Consider the following 14,954-nt stretch of genomic DNA (forward strand, 5'->3'; position numbering starts at 1 on the left):
CAACGGAAATTTTCCGAACCTATTTACTAGATCAAATAAGAAAATGTGGGCAATATGTCATTGAGACATATTTAACTCAACTACTAAAATGAAATGGTACGTGGCTCTATAAACGGTTGGTGGGATCAAGGGCGTTGATCGAGTTTCGACTGAAAATGGACAATAAGGACTGAATATAGGTATGATGACCACCTGTTGCCTTGCAACACCGTGAAGTCATCCACAGAACACATACGAGTTATTAAAAGAGTACTCGATCTACTGTGTACAAAGAGTGGTATTGTCCTGATTCGTGAGCGTTTGCAGAGAAATTAATACAACAGATCAGCAATAGAAGTCGAAATTTCATTAAATCACGAGGCACCTCAGGTTTAATGAAAAATGTTAAAGTACAAATTAATAAATTATCGTGAAGTATCAAAAATCATAGAAATATGTGATTAATATTTCAGTGCATGTAATAAGAATTATGCAGCATTTTGCTAGCCTAAATACGTTCTGTATGCCCAGTTAGTCAAATCTAGGTCTATTCCGGCATGTCCAGATCTACGATTATTTGTACCCATTTATATAACCTGTAATGCTAGCAATAATCTAACCAAAACTCACTTGAATTATCATGTTCCATTGTACTATAAAGCAGAAGAAAATCGCATTATACCATTTTAAAAATTTAAGGTAGATATACCGCCATCTTGAATTGTACAATCGCAGTACACAATCGGTCTAGTTCTTTGTCTAAATCTGCAAATTTGGAGACAGATTTGCAATTTATAAGTAAGACTGTTTATATTTCGGTGAAACTATTTTTTGTTTTTATGTTCTTTAAAAAGCACATAATAAAACTTATCTTCTCAAAAAAAAAAATATATTCTATCTCAAAGATTTCTTTTCATGCACAAAATGTGTTTTTTCATAAATAATCAATGCAAATTCAAGCAATTTTAAGACTTGTAGCTTGAAAAATTGCATGGTGACCCATACTTTTATAATATTTTTGAAAAATGCATAGTAAAATCTTCATTTTGACAAAGTATCAGAAATTTTGTCCGAGGAAATACATACTGGCGATCCACCTTAATTTACAGAAAACTCAACAAACAGGTTTTTTTTTTATTGGTAGGAGGTAAAAAGATCTAAACATGAGATAAATGTACCAGAGGGACGAAAGGTATACCAGAGGGGCAACCTCAAACTTAAAGGAGAAATGGCCAGTTGTGGCCATTTCGCCTTTTCGCGATTTCGAGTTTTCTCATGTCACTTTCAGGCATGAGAAATCGAGAAATCGGAAGATCGAGAAAGCGAGAAAGCGAGAAAGCGAAAATCGAGAAATCGAGAAATCGGGAAATCGAGAAATTCGGGATTTCGAGAAATCGAGCAATCATGAAAGAAAGCAAAAACGCGAAAACGCGAAAATGGGAAATAAATTTCTCGTTTTCCCGATTTCCCTGTTTCTCAATTTCTCGCTTTCTCGATTTCTTGTTTGCAAAGTGAAAGAAAAAAACAGAAAACCCAACAAACAGGGTTTTTTTTTATTGGCAGGAGGTAAATAGATGTAAACATGAGATAAATATACCAGACGGACGAAAGGTATACCAGAGGGGCAGTCTCAAACTTAAAGGCGAAATGGTCAGTTGTGGCCATTTCGCCTTTTTGCCTTTTCGCGATTTCGAGTTTTCTCATATCACTCTCATGAGAAATCGAGAAATCGGAAAATCGAGAAAGCGAGAAAGCGAGAAAGCGAAAAATCGACAAATCGGGAAATCAAGAACTTCGGGATTTCGAGAAATCGAGCAATCATGAAAGAAAGCAAAACGCGCGAAAACGTGAAGGCCGCGAAAAGGCGAAAGTGGGAAATAAATTTATCGTTTTCCCGATTTCCCGGTTTCTCAATTTCTCGCTTTCTCGATTTCCCGATTTCCCGATTTCTCGATTTCCCGATTTCTCGATTTCTCGATTTCTCGATTTCTTGTTTGCAAAGTGAAAGGAAAAAACGCAAAAAGGCGAAATGGCCACACCTGGTCAACATAGATAAATCTTTATTATATTTTTTCAATTGTCTATTTTTTGTATTCACGTTATCAATAGCGGGCCGTCAATAGCGTTAATACTTATTGTGCTTTTAAACTGATTCATTAGCGTTCCATAAATTTGAAATGATCGTGACGTTGGTAAACTTGGGATTGCATGGTAATCTTTCATAAAAGGGAAGTAATGCGACTGGGGCGCCACTCTTGGTGACAGGTAAAAACAATATGTCTGTCAAAGTTCAGTATTTTCTTTTAAAGTTAACAAACTGTCTGACAACACTCATCCTGTAACAACTATGTAGTGGGAAAGCATCCTAACCTTATGAGACGAAAAAATACGAGTCACTATAATAAGCGGTCTAATCTTGACACTGTCAAAGTTTTAAAAAAAACCTTGTAGGCCTTGTTTTTATGTGGGTGTTCTGCATGTAATTACAATATTTTTGCAATTTGTTTATAAATCTGAAGAGGTACACATAAAGTTTTCCCCTTTTAAGTTGCAAACTCAACATAACTGTCTGTATTGTCGTTCTGTATATGTACATTAGAAATACTCTAGGCCTTCGGGTCATTCCGGCCCCACGTCAATCCGTCCCAAGTCGATCCTTCCCACGTCGATCCGGCCCCAATAAAAAATATTTCTAAGGAATAAAAAATAAATATATATATATTAATTGGAATTCATAAATGTTTATTATTTTTATTATAATGTTAAAGGTGTACCGTAAAAAAATTTAAAAAGTCCTTTGAATAATATTTTCTTTTGATGAGTATAAAACAACTAGGTTGATTATGTTTTTATTACAAGTTTTCAAGATTATTGGGTAATTAAATTAAAACGTTACATAAAAGAATTCAGACATCAACATTAATCAGCAGTAATTAGCATTTTCTTTCAATTGACTGTGATCCTAACAAGTCTTTCATCTTGTGTAACATGTAATAACAAATAGTTACATACATGAACGGTACAAGCCGATCCCCAAGCTGATACATACAAACTTTGTTTTTATTTTCAAGTTCTTAAAATTTCTCAAATTGATTTGCCGAATCCTTTCTATAAAAGAGTGCTGATATTATATTTTAGAGAGTGAAACATGCATTCTGTGTCATTGTTTTGATATTTTCTTGAAATAAAGAATAATGGATACTCATATTACTTTTTTTTTTTTCATCTACACACAACTATTCAAAATAAGAAAAATATATTGACTATATTCGATGTTACAAAAAAAAACCAAAAGTTATAGAATAGAATAGAATAGAATATTTTTATATTCTTTTATATTCCTAACATTATATATGTTATAGAAGCCTATGATGTAACCTGAAAAAAAAAATACAAATAATTATTATTATATACACCAACCAGCAATGACCAGAAGATCAAACTATAAAGACCTTGTTGATTACGTAACTTTATTTAATCAGGATTTGATTGAATTAAGTGATTACGAGTGGCATTACCTTAGTTCACAATCATCAGACAACTGTTGAATAAACAAACCAATTATAGACTAATGATTTGATTGAATAATGATGCGTTAAATTTTATAAGTCCATTGGATTGTAAATATTTATTTAGCTATTCTGTGTGTGAACTGAATAAAAGAAAAATCGCCATGAAATTCAAAGTAAAAGTTATCATGGAAAATAACTTTATAATTTAAAAATGTAGAAACTGCAATACAAACAGACACAATAACACTCATTTTCGTATCGATTTAAAATAGTTCTTTAACTGGTACTCCAATACTTCACTGACCTGTAGTCATCCATCATCAGACACTTTTTTCAAATTCCATTTATACTGTTAAAATTTGTGACAAATTCCTCAAAAATCAATATAATTAATTCATATTTTATTAGGCCACGGTTTTTTAATTTGTTGGTTTACGGATTTTCCCCATGAAAAAGTCGGGTCGGTCGGTCGGGAAAAAAAAGAAAAAAAAATATCTTTCAAGTCAGAAAATATGCAAAATAAATATTTATTTCACCTTTCTAACAATATGTTTGTTATGCTATTTTGTCATAATTTCTTAAATTTTAGTTCAATGAAATATTCTTGCTCAGCTGTCATAAAGATTGCATGACATAATCATTGTCTAATAATTTCCCGTAAAAAGGGGGGTGTTCACAGACAAAGACGAAATTAATCGTCATTTCACAAACAAGAAAAACAAATTCACGTAGCTGTTAATCAATTCCAGAAAACTTGGTGAGTAATGATCTTCAAGCACTTAAACTGATAAAGAAAAAAAAATGTAAAAAACGTCGTACGACAATAAGTTTCAACACACGTGTCAAAAACGTAATAGACTCGTCCACTGGAAAAACGAGAATATCGGGTTAATCTTGTGTCATGTATTCCCGTTTTTTATCCAAATGGACGATATTTTTTTTTTTTATTATCTATGAAACAAGAAAATTCTAAATGATTTGTTGATTTTCAGAACTTTTACTTGGTGCTTTCCACCTGTCCACATTTGGACAAGTCTATTTCTATGAGATTATGCATCTTACGGACTGATGACAAATAAGGGAAACGAACTTATTGTGTAATTGATTTAGAACACAGATTTCGTTCCGCAAAATCATTTGCGTAAACGACATTTCAAGGTCAGTTATATATTTGTCTATTTTTAGAAACGTAAACTGGAAGTTTTATTTTTTCACAACAGAAAGTGTTATCAATTTTTTTTAGTGATTAATGCATTTCATACCATCAAAAAAGAAGATTTTAATTATTTTTCAGGGATAATGTATTTGTTAGAGTCGGTGAAAATAAAAAAGCATGAAAAGTCAATTTTATTTTTATTCTGGAAATCGGCAAAATCGGGTCGGCGGATCCGTAAACCACCAAATTAAAAAATCCTGGCCTTATGGGGCTGGATCGACTTGGGGACAGATCGACGTGGGCCGGATCGACTTGGGCCGGATTGACTTTGGGCCGAATCGGTTTGGGGCCGGAACGACCGGATACCATACAATTAAGGTTCATCACTCTGATGTTATTACATGTATGTTTTGTTTATTAATATCAGTCGCTTAAAGAGCTATTAAGAGCTCATGTTCTTTGTTATTATGTATACATGTAACACTCCCAAACGTGTCCTTCCCCCCAAACGTGTCCATAATATTCAATATTCCCCAATTGTGTCCGATTTTAGAACCCCCAAACGTGCCCGATACTATTGTTATTCGCCCAAACGTGTCCGTTTTTAAACACCAGAACGTCTCGCGTCTTTAAGCGCTAATACATGTCCTAAACGCAACATCAATAACGTTCACGGCAGTTCTTTGATGGGGGACACAGTTGATGAAGTTGTAATTTATTAGCATTAACTTGTTCAATGCCGGTTGTTAATGATTATCATTACTGAAAATTTAATATGTAACATATGCATTAACGACTTAATTTGCTTATTGTCCAGTTGCAAGTAGTTCATGCTCATTTAAAGCGAAAACATACAAATAATTCTAGTACAGTTGAATTAATCGTTTACTATGTAAATTATTTTATACTAATAAACTCCGATGATGCCTTTTATACTAATCAGAATATTGCACGGTGGGCCCGGGCTTTCAGTCGAATTGACCTCCCATCTTTTTTTAACAGTTCTAATTTTTAATAAATTTTAAGTTACGAGCGTCACTAAAGACACACGAACAAGAGAAATAACGTCCAGTGCCAAATATTTCATTCGTTATTTGAACGATATATACTGTAGATAGGTTATATTATCAAACCGGGAATTTAAAATTTGGCATTAATTTTTACGGTTATTTGGGATGACCACTAGTTTGGATTTTAATCTAAAAAAAAATAAATGCGAGTAAAGACCGATTTGTTTATGACTTCAGTAAGAAACTACTCCAATGTCTGTTATGTAATATAAAGGCCGTTTCAAATAAAAGTTGCAGAAATTAGAAAAAATGTTGCCTTCCAAAATACAACGTATGGCACATAATAAAGAGTGAAATGCTACAAACATTTTAATGCGAACAGAAAAAGAATTTAAGTAATTTATTTTGATCTTTTAATGAAATAGTAAAAGATCGTAAAATGAGTATACAATGATAATAATAAAAAAAAAATACACAAATAACCTACGTTTTTATAATATGAACACGAATGATAGTTCCAGTAAAATAAAAAGCTTGGTATGGTCACGTTTGGGGGATTGGACACGATTGGGGGTTTATTAAAGAATGGACACGTTTGAGCGTTTATACAAATGACACGCTTTGGCCCCCTTTGACAACACAACTTGTTTTTGCAGTTCAGTGACGTTGATGTGGACATGTTTGGGGGAAACGGACACGTTTGGGGGGGAAGGACACGTTTCTGAGTGTTACATATATGCAACCCGACTTAAGATAAAGATTACTTTACTTAAATAACAAACAGACAAATATGGCTGTATTTACATGCCAAAAATTACTCTTGAGTACAGACTTACCTGTGGAGTTGGAAAAATTTTAATGCCTTGCATCCACTAGATATAATAAAGATAAATGCATATTGTGTTTCAGAAAGATAAAATCTCTTGGATTTTGATGGGCATTTTTTTCCTTCATGCAAAAGGTGTGAAAATTAACTAAGTTGTGGTACAACTATGAGATGCTCCCTCAGGTAAAAAAAATGGTTTGTATTGTTTTGATTGCCCTTAATTGACATGGACAAGAGGTATCTTCACAACTACAGGTGAGTTAAAGAGTTCATCTGAGTCAGTGAGTGAACAGTATCAAAGTAATTCAGGTGTTTATTTATTTTTGCAGAAAGGAAAAAAAAAGCCCATCAAAAACGAGAAAGATTTTATCTTTCGTAAACACAAAATGCATTTAACTTTTATATATCTAATGGATGCTAGGCATTAAAACTTTCCAAACAGCACAGGTAAGTCTGTACACAGAGTAGTTTTTGAGGTGAAAATACAGCCATATTTGTCCATTTGTTATGATGAACCTTAATGTAAATAAAATTATTGCAATCACAAAAACAAACAAACTAATACAACTGCTCAGACTGTCCTGGAACATGCACACACACTCATACCAAATTTCAGGGATCTCCATGACCTGTTATATGATTGTTGAAATATCTCCAGCCACAGTCAAATGATCCTTACAGCGAATAACTATCCTTTATTTTTTTTCTGTCATTGCGAATGTTAAAATTTATTCTACGTTTTTTTCTAGCGATTGCCTTTTTTTGCAATAATAACCAATTGCACATAAACTTTAAGACTTTTTGTGGTCCTCCTGATTACAGTTTTAATACCTGAGGTACAAAAATGTATATCAGATTAAGATCAGTAATCACTTGTACAGGTAAATGTAGATCAACAAACCTGTCAGAACACTAGTGATCAAGTTAAGACAATTTATTTAATGCATTATTCATATTGAATTACGTTTCAGCAAGTGCTAATGACAATTTAGATTAAATAAATAAATTATAACAGATGTGAATGAAAAAATTGGTTATTTAAAAAAAAAAAATTCAAATTAATATAATTTAGATACGCAATATATCAATCAGCCTTTTAACCATTCTTTACATGGAGGGATGAAATACTAATAGTTTGTTTCTATTAGCATGATTAGAACACTTTAAATCTAAATCTTGTAGAATTGGATATTTCAGGTCATTCAGTAAAACTTTGTGTTATATATGAGGATGTAATATCAAACTGAAGAAAGCGTCCTTGTGATGGAAAGAAGTGTGGGGTAAGTATTGGTACCAAACAAAATCTGACCCAACATGTTGTTTACTGTTATATTGTACACTAAATAGACAAGTATGTTTTGTAGTTGTTTTATATAAATTATTAGTGAATATCCATGTGTGTCCTTATACAAATTAACATGCTGGAATGTTTCAGAGATGTTTTTGGCAAAAACATGTTTGTAGTGTACATGTATACAGGGTTTGGCAAAGACAGGTTTATGGTGTACACCATACATTATTTTGCATAGACAGATTTCTATGGTGTTCCAACTTCTGTTTATAGATTAGAACTTTCTTGGGAACTAAAAGTAAGAGTTTCCTGAATTTTCGTGTCAGGCTTCATGTTTACAGGTTTTAAGATTTGTTGCTCATCAACTTTTTGTTTACCATATTCTAACTTCTAAGCAGTGATGTCATTTGTGTGCAGTAGCCAATTATACCTACTTATTTTCAGATACATGTATTAAACATATGTATCAAGGAGTCAGAAACACTTTAACACAACACTAAAAATGTATATAAATGTACAATATGTCAAGAGCTTAAATGTCCAAAGTCCCAAAAGATGTGAATAAACTTATCAGTCTCTAATAAAATAAATATTGTCATCAACACTAAAAATACAACATTTTTGGTTTTCCTGTTTGAATGGTTTAACACTTGGTCATTTTTGAGCCCTTAATTGCTTGCTGTTCAGTGTGAGCCAAGGCTCCGTGTTGAAGATTGGTGGAAAGGTTACTATGCATATATATTGTTCGCACATGTTTATATTACATATAATTGTTATTAAAGGTCCAGACTGATAGGACTTTTCCAACAGTTGGATAAGATTGGTGGAAAGGCTGCTAAGAACCCATCCTCTACAGACGACCTACAACAGATCAGATATGTTACATCTAAAATATACCAGCTACTTAACCAACAAGGTATTGTATTCAAACATAGTATTTAAAAAACCTAAAATTTATTCATAGATATAAGAAGATGTGGTATGAATACCAATGAGACAACTTTCCATCCAAGTCACAATTTGTAAAAATAAACCATTATAGGTCAAAGTACAGTCTTCAACACAGAGCCTTGGCTCACACAGAACAGCAAGCTATAAAGGGCCCCAAAAATGACTGTGTAAACCATTCAAATGGGAAAACCAACGGTCTAATCTATATAAGATATGAGAAAAACTTATGAACCACATCATCAAACAACAACTTTTGAACATCAGATTCCTGACTTACAACAGGTGCAAAAAAATTCAACTGATTTAACGATTTAATAGGTACCAACCTTTATATGAAACAATAGTGTAACATCAAGTCCATTTTATTGACTTTAGCATTTAGATTTGAAAGAGGCATACTACATCAACTTGCAGTTTAAAATACAAAATTGGTGTTTTCTGTAAGCACAACATGTGACTTCATCTAAATGATGTTTATTATTTACAATAGGTGTAGAAACAATTTATATCGGAACTTTTATCATTCATTATCATACAAAAACTTTGATCTGTTAACTATAGGAGGAAATTATATATTAAAAAATTGTCAGTAATTTTGTACATGCATAAATCAGAGGATAGGACTAAATCATTTATAATGAGCAATGTCTCAAATTAATTTAGGTTACATTTTTATTTTCAGAAAAAATTCACAGAGATACAGTTCTGAAGAATGCAGCACAGCTAGATTTAATCTTGTGTACTTTAAGGGTGAGTGTAACATCCATTTCAAATCAAACACAATCAATCAGTTAAGTAATATATACTGGCATTTAATTCAGTATTTAAGTACGTTGTTTATGTTTTGATCTCATACAAACAACCAAAATTGAAACATAATCCCAACAAAGCCTGTATTGTTGTCTTTTGCTGCTGTTTATTGTATTATTTTCACACTGTGTGCTAGTTACATAACTAATAGTGTTGTCCGAAGAAGGATGTAAATCAAATATATTAAATTAAATATAATGACACTTTCAATGGAATTTTACTTCCTCCAACGCCTTTTACGCCAAGACTCAAAACTAAAAATAACACACTTTTAATATTTTTTCTTTGAAAGATATCTTCAGCATTTCAATTATATAATTGTTTGCATGATACATCTATATTGTAACCATCCAGTTTCTACACTATCGACAGTCACAACAGCTTTTTTGGTATTAATCAATATTTAATATTGATATATATTAATTGTATCATTTCAGAATTGTTCAGATCGAGCAGTTGTTGTAAATATAATACATATTCTCTTGGAACTATTGGGAAAAACTCGTAAGTTTAAAGTTCTATATGACAAATTTACTGGAGATTTTTAAAGTTACAATCAAATAAAGTTCTGGATCTGTTTGGAAAAAACAATAGTTCAGGTTAATATATACTAGTCTTGATACTTTGCAGTTTGGAATAGTATTTGATTGGTTGCTATTTTTTATTTCTAAAAAAAAAATACCTGACAAATCCATGGCAAATTTTCGTGAACCTATCTAGTATGAATTCACTTAAGAAGAGATTTTAATATAGAAAATTTGACCAATAGTGAAGAAACAATGTATGTCTGTTGGAATAATATGGGGAAAACATGAGTTCCAGTTGTGAATCTAATTGTTTATGAAGACTTAGATGTTTGAATTTATATAGCTTATGAATTAGTATTATTTAATTGTAGTAGTTAATCCAGGTAGTATTGTTACACAGTAGTAATTCCCATTTTGTTTAGGTCTTGTTTGGTCATTTTCAGTTGACACATATAAGACAATTTTCAATCAAATTTATGTTAAGTGTATCCTTAGCACCTAACCTTAATAGAAAGACCTTCAATGTCAGGTAATTTGATTAGAACATGCTTTCAGATTGTCAAAATGAAATTATAGAAAATACAATTTTAAGAGGTCCAAAAAAACAGATATTATTATGATATATTATTTTTTATAGACTCAAGCCTTTTAAAAAGTAACTGTACCTCATGCTGGGGGAGGGGGTGTTTACTTCCTATATTTTTACTGGTATGAGTGTGCCGAAAAAACAGGGTTGCTTTTTCATGTTCTGCTGGTTAGAACAGGGTCCATATTTTAACAACTGTCATCTTTGTCTAGAATGGGGTATGTTTTTCAATATTTCTATTTAGAACGGGGTATGTTTTTCAATGTTTTCTGGTTAGAACAGGGTATGATTTGGCAAATACTGTCGGCACAGTTATACCTGAACAGATAGTCAGTAACCCCCGGGACCTCATGATGTAATTTAAAAAAAAAGCACCAGTTTGTGACTTGTATAAAAGAAAGTCATTGGCCAGCTGGTTAATCAACTTAAAATTTAAAAGCCAAACTGCACCCCAAAGAACATGTGTTATTTTGCTTTTATTGTTGTTATCAGCACCTTTTGTTGTCTAAAACACCATTTTTTATCCACCTTAAAACATGAGCATTTGAAGTCATGATTTGTGCATCTTAAATACTGTATACATGTACTTTGATTATTTTGATGTTATACCATAATCTCAAAAATTTTAAAATCTGTTATCATATGCTAAGAACATGAAGAATTGATTTTAGTTTTAAGAAAAAGCTTCTTCAAATACAAGTAAGTAACATTTATCAACAAACACAAACATTTTCCTGAATTGAAAACAGTTTCCAATATTATGCATTCATCTTTGTTGTCTCTTTGACACATTCCCCATTTCCATTCTCAATTTTATAGAATGCTTGTTAAGACATTAATGATCTTATCATTTGTTATTTATTTGTAGAGGTTGGGAAGAGATCTAGTGCCCTAGTCAGTGCTAACACTACCAATATTTTATTACAATGCATGGTGAGAGAAACTGAGGATAATGTTACAAATGATGATCTGTTGATCCTAGCTCACCAAGTACTGGCAAAATTGTCTAGCAAAGGTAATACACCATTCTATATATATCTTATAAATTAAATATTATGCAAAGTGAATTAAATTTTCGATTTAATATGTCAGAAGTTCATTATTTTTGCACAATCATAAAAAACTGCAATATTACTTGTTATATCTTTTATTACTTAAAATGGTGAAAAAAAGTTTTATTTTCATTTTAGATAACTATGAATGACAACAAAAAAAGTCAACATAATGTTTCAAGTTTAAGTTGCCTGCAGATTTTTCAAATCTTTAGGAAATGGTTCTCCAGGCTAAACATAACTTGGTACAAGCTGTAATTTTCCCACATATATGAATTATATTTTCAGACAGAAAATTTTCGACCAAAGCTCGATTACACAGAACACTGCTGATTACTCTATCGCTGATAAAGAGTAATATATGTCAGTTTAAAAACCTGCAATGTTTGTTACAAGTGTTCAAATCATACACCAACAACAGTAAGTAATCATATTTTTACTTTTGTAAAAAAAATCATGTGTCAGGAAAAGCTCACTTTATATATTTTTTCCCTCTTTTTACACAGGAATTCTCTTGCTTTATTTTTCAAAGGATCTTCAGCTCTCTCAAAACTCATAGATGCTAACGTCAGTTGTCTCTGTAATTTACCTTTAACTTGTTGTACAGTGTGGATGCTTTTATTTAGTTGTGTGACTTTGTTGGTGTGCTGTCTCACTGATGTTTGACCCACATCTCCTTATAATTATTTTTAAGACTAGATGTAGATTGCAATGTTGAAAAACAATTCAGTGCCAATAAATCAATAAAGGCTTATTAGTAAAGATAAGATAGGTTTTACCATACAACCTTGTTGATTATGATAGTTATCCACTCAAGATTGTTGAATTTTTGAACTTTCAAATGCAAAACTTAAAGTTTTTTTAATTTAAATATCCAGAGTTGAAAAGTCCAGTATATATTAGGGTTAAGAGAAAGAATTAGTTTCTTGAATGATTTATAGGATATTGTCCTATCTAAATTTAACAGACTGGTCAGAACTAAGATATACAAGATAAACACAAATCCTTTTCGTCTATTCATAAAACCAAAGCACATCAATCATATTAAAAAAGGAATTGTGGCAATATATTGAACTAAACATTTAAATTTAATTATTATGTATTGTAGGTGTAAATGCCTCATATTTGGGAAAGCACAATGCTATCCCTCCTATGTTCAGAGTGATTCAGCAGTGTGGAAGAAAACATACTACAGTCCTCAAATTAGCCCTGGAAATAGTATATAATGTAACCAAATCTAGTAAGTATTTTATATAACTTAACCAAATTTAATAAGTTATTTAACTGGTAAGTATTCATGAAAAGTGATGCAAAAGAATGTAGTATTCATGCAACTGCAAATGTTTTGTGGCTGTATAATGGTATTGTGATGTCGTTGTCGGCGTCACTGTCATTGTCATCCAAAAACATTTGGTTTCTAGAGCAATAAATTGAGAATAAGTGTATGAATCTCTATGAAATTGAACCACAAGGTTTCATACTAAAAAAGCAAGTTTGGGAATGATTCTTGGGGTTATTGTCCTAACTGTTTTTGAATTAGTGGCCAAAAAGGGACCAGAAGGTGAAAATGGTAATGGCCTAAATCGTTTAAGAAATAGGTGTTGAAAACAACTGAATTTTGCTGGAATTTGTCATTTGAGTTACAGCTAGTTGATGATTTTTAAATATGAAATATGTGTACTGTTGATTATACTCTGTTGATTTGTTATGTGTTAATGTGAAATTTGTTTTGTAATTTATAGGGAACAATGCTGCTAGAACTATAGGGGGAGAACATGTACCACATTTGTTGGGTCTCTACCAAGACTGGCACCAATTAGATACTAAACACAGACATGTTAACATCAGGAAAGCTATACTGAATATCCTTAAAAATATCACCAACCTTAGTAAGTACATGTATTACTTAAGTCTTACTTAGAGCTGTTCCATGAAAATCCCCATTTTGAAGGTACCTTTTGTTGGTAAAATGTATGTTAAAATTAAACAGGCTTTACATAGATGCTTAACACAGACATGGTGACCCTATTAAGAAACGCTATCTTGAATATCCTTAAAACATCCCCAAACTCAACACTTGAATAGCAATCTTGATGGCCATATAATTAAGGTGGTACTTAACACTACAGGGAGATAACTCTGTAAAATAAGCTAAACGTTTTAATTACGTTGTGTTGTTAAGGGAATATTAAGCTTCTCAATGATCAAAATTAGTGTTTGTCAAACTGCTATATAACCAGTGTAATTTTTCTGATAAAATGGTTGGTTCAAATTTTTTTTGAAATTTTTATCTTTTTGTCAAAGGGTCAAAGAAAATGTTTGTCAAAATTTTATGAAAATTAAACGAGCCAAATTAATTTTAGTGAAGGTGTTGGGTACCACCTTAAAGACATAGTTTTAATATTGAAATGTTGCCCAATACATGTAAAAGCTCAATTGCCAATGAGATGCAAACAGGATGAGATTTTTATAAAATTTAAATCAGTTTGTCAGTGTTGTATTTTTAACTTAGAAATATACCAAGTTGATTTTTTTGAAATTTAGATACTGTGGATACCAATTTCATTGGTTTATAGGTGAGCCAATGATTTAAATGTTCAATGAAATGCAAATTTCTATAGGCTTGTATGCAGACTTTGGCAAAACCATCAAATATCCAGAAAATATAATATTTCCTCAATCCAGGAAAATTGGTCCAATAGAAATGAATGAATCCACAGTATAAGTAAAAATTTCTTGGTGATTTTAGCTCTTGGTATACCTTGTTCTTAATGAAGCTTTTATTTATTGACAGAATCTGGAAGAAAAGCATTAGCAGACGCTAATGGGATACAAATTTTATATGATACTGCCCAGGATGTTATAGATTGTCGAGAGATGGAAAGTTTGATACTGCTGGCCAGTGTGATAATGAGAAAATGTTGCCCTAGAAATAAACTACCATGTGATATTAGAAGTCCAGTCAAATTTGATTTGCCAGAATCTGAACTTTACCCTGAAAGTACCAGACAAGGTAACATAACAATTTTATACTTTATAAGTATATTTATTGAAATATGGAGATTATTTAATTACTGTTTTATTTAATATATAAACAACATGTCTTTTTTTTTCTCTTAAAATTAGATTAGTGCAAAAACATGACAAAGAATTAGCATTTCCTTAAAAATCCAATTAAACTAGAATGTTGTCTTGAAATTTACTGAAGTTATTGCACTTACATCAACGAAATATTGGATCCATGTCTTACCAAA

At 31.6% G+C, this 14,954-nt stretch overlaps 1 protein-coding gene across 5 annotated transcripts in view; it reads left to right on the forward strand.

The window, feature by feature from the left end:
* The first annotated feature begins 2,213 nt into the window (after nucleotides 1-2,213).
* The window catches only part of LOC139521809 (cytosolic carboxypeptidase 1-like), a 28,487-nt gene continuing 15,746 nt past the window's right edge, over nucleotides 2,214-14,954 (forward strand). For 2 of the 5 annotated variants that reach the window (XM_071315444.1, XM_071315447.1), the window contains exons 1-10: nucleotides 2,228-2,458; nucleotides 7,681-7,763; nucleotides 8,557-8,690; nucleotides 9,408-9,475; nucleotides 9,973-10,039; nucleotides 11,517-11,663; nucleotides 11,989-12,120; nucleotides 12,809-12,940; nucleotides 13,443-13,589; nucleotides 14,495-14,713. In XM_071315444.1, coding sequence (XP_071171545.1) covers nucleotides 7,747-7,763; nucleotides 8,557-8,690; nucleotides 9,408-9,475; nucleotides 9,973-10,039; nucleotides 11,517-11,663; nucleotides 11,989-12,120; nucleotides 12,809-12,940; nucleotides 13,443-13,589; nucleotides 14,495-14,713 — 1,063 coding nt within the window. In that variant the 5' untranslated portion in view covers nucleotides 2,228-2,458; nucleotides 7,681-7,746. Of the gene's footprint in view, nucleotides 2,459-7,648; nucleotides 7,764-8,556; nucleotides 8,691-9,407; nucleotides 9,476-9,972; nucleotides 10,040-11,516; nucleotides 11,664-11,988; nucleotides 12,121-12,808; nucleotides 12,941-13,442; nucleotides 13,590-14,494; nucleotides 14,714-14,954 lie in introns of those variants that run through there. The other 3 variants (XM_071315445.1, XM_071315448.1, XM_071315446.1) reach the window with 3 other exon arrangements.

Source organism: Mytilus edulis, chromosome 4 (assembly GCF_963676685.1).
Source record: "Mytilus edulis chromosome 4, xbMytEdul2.2, whole genome shotgun sequence".
Taxonomy (NCBI): domain Eukaryota; kingdom Metazoa; phylum Mollusca; class Bivalvia; order Mytilida; family Mytilidae; genus Mytilus; species Mytilus edulis.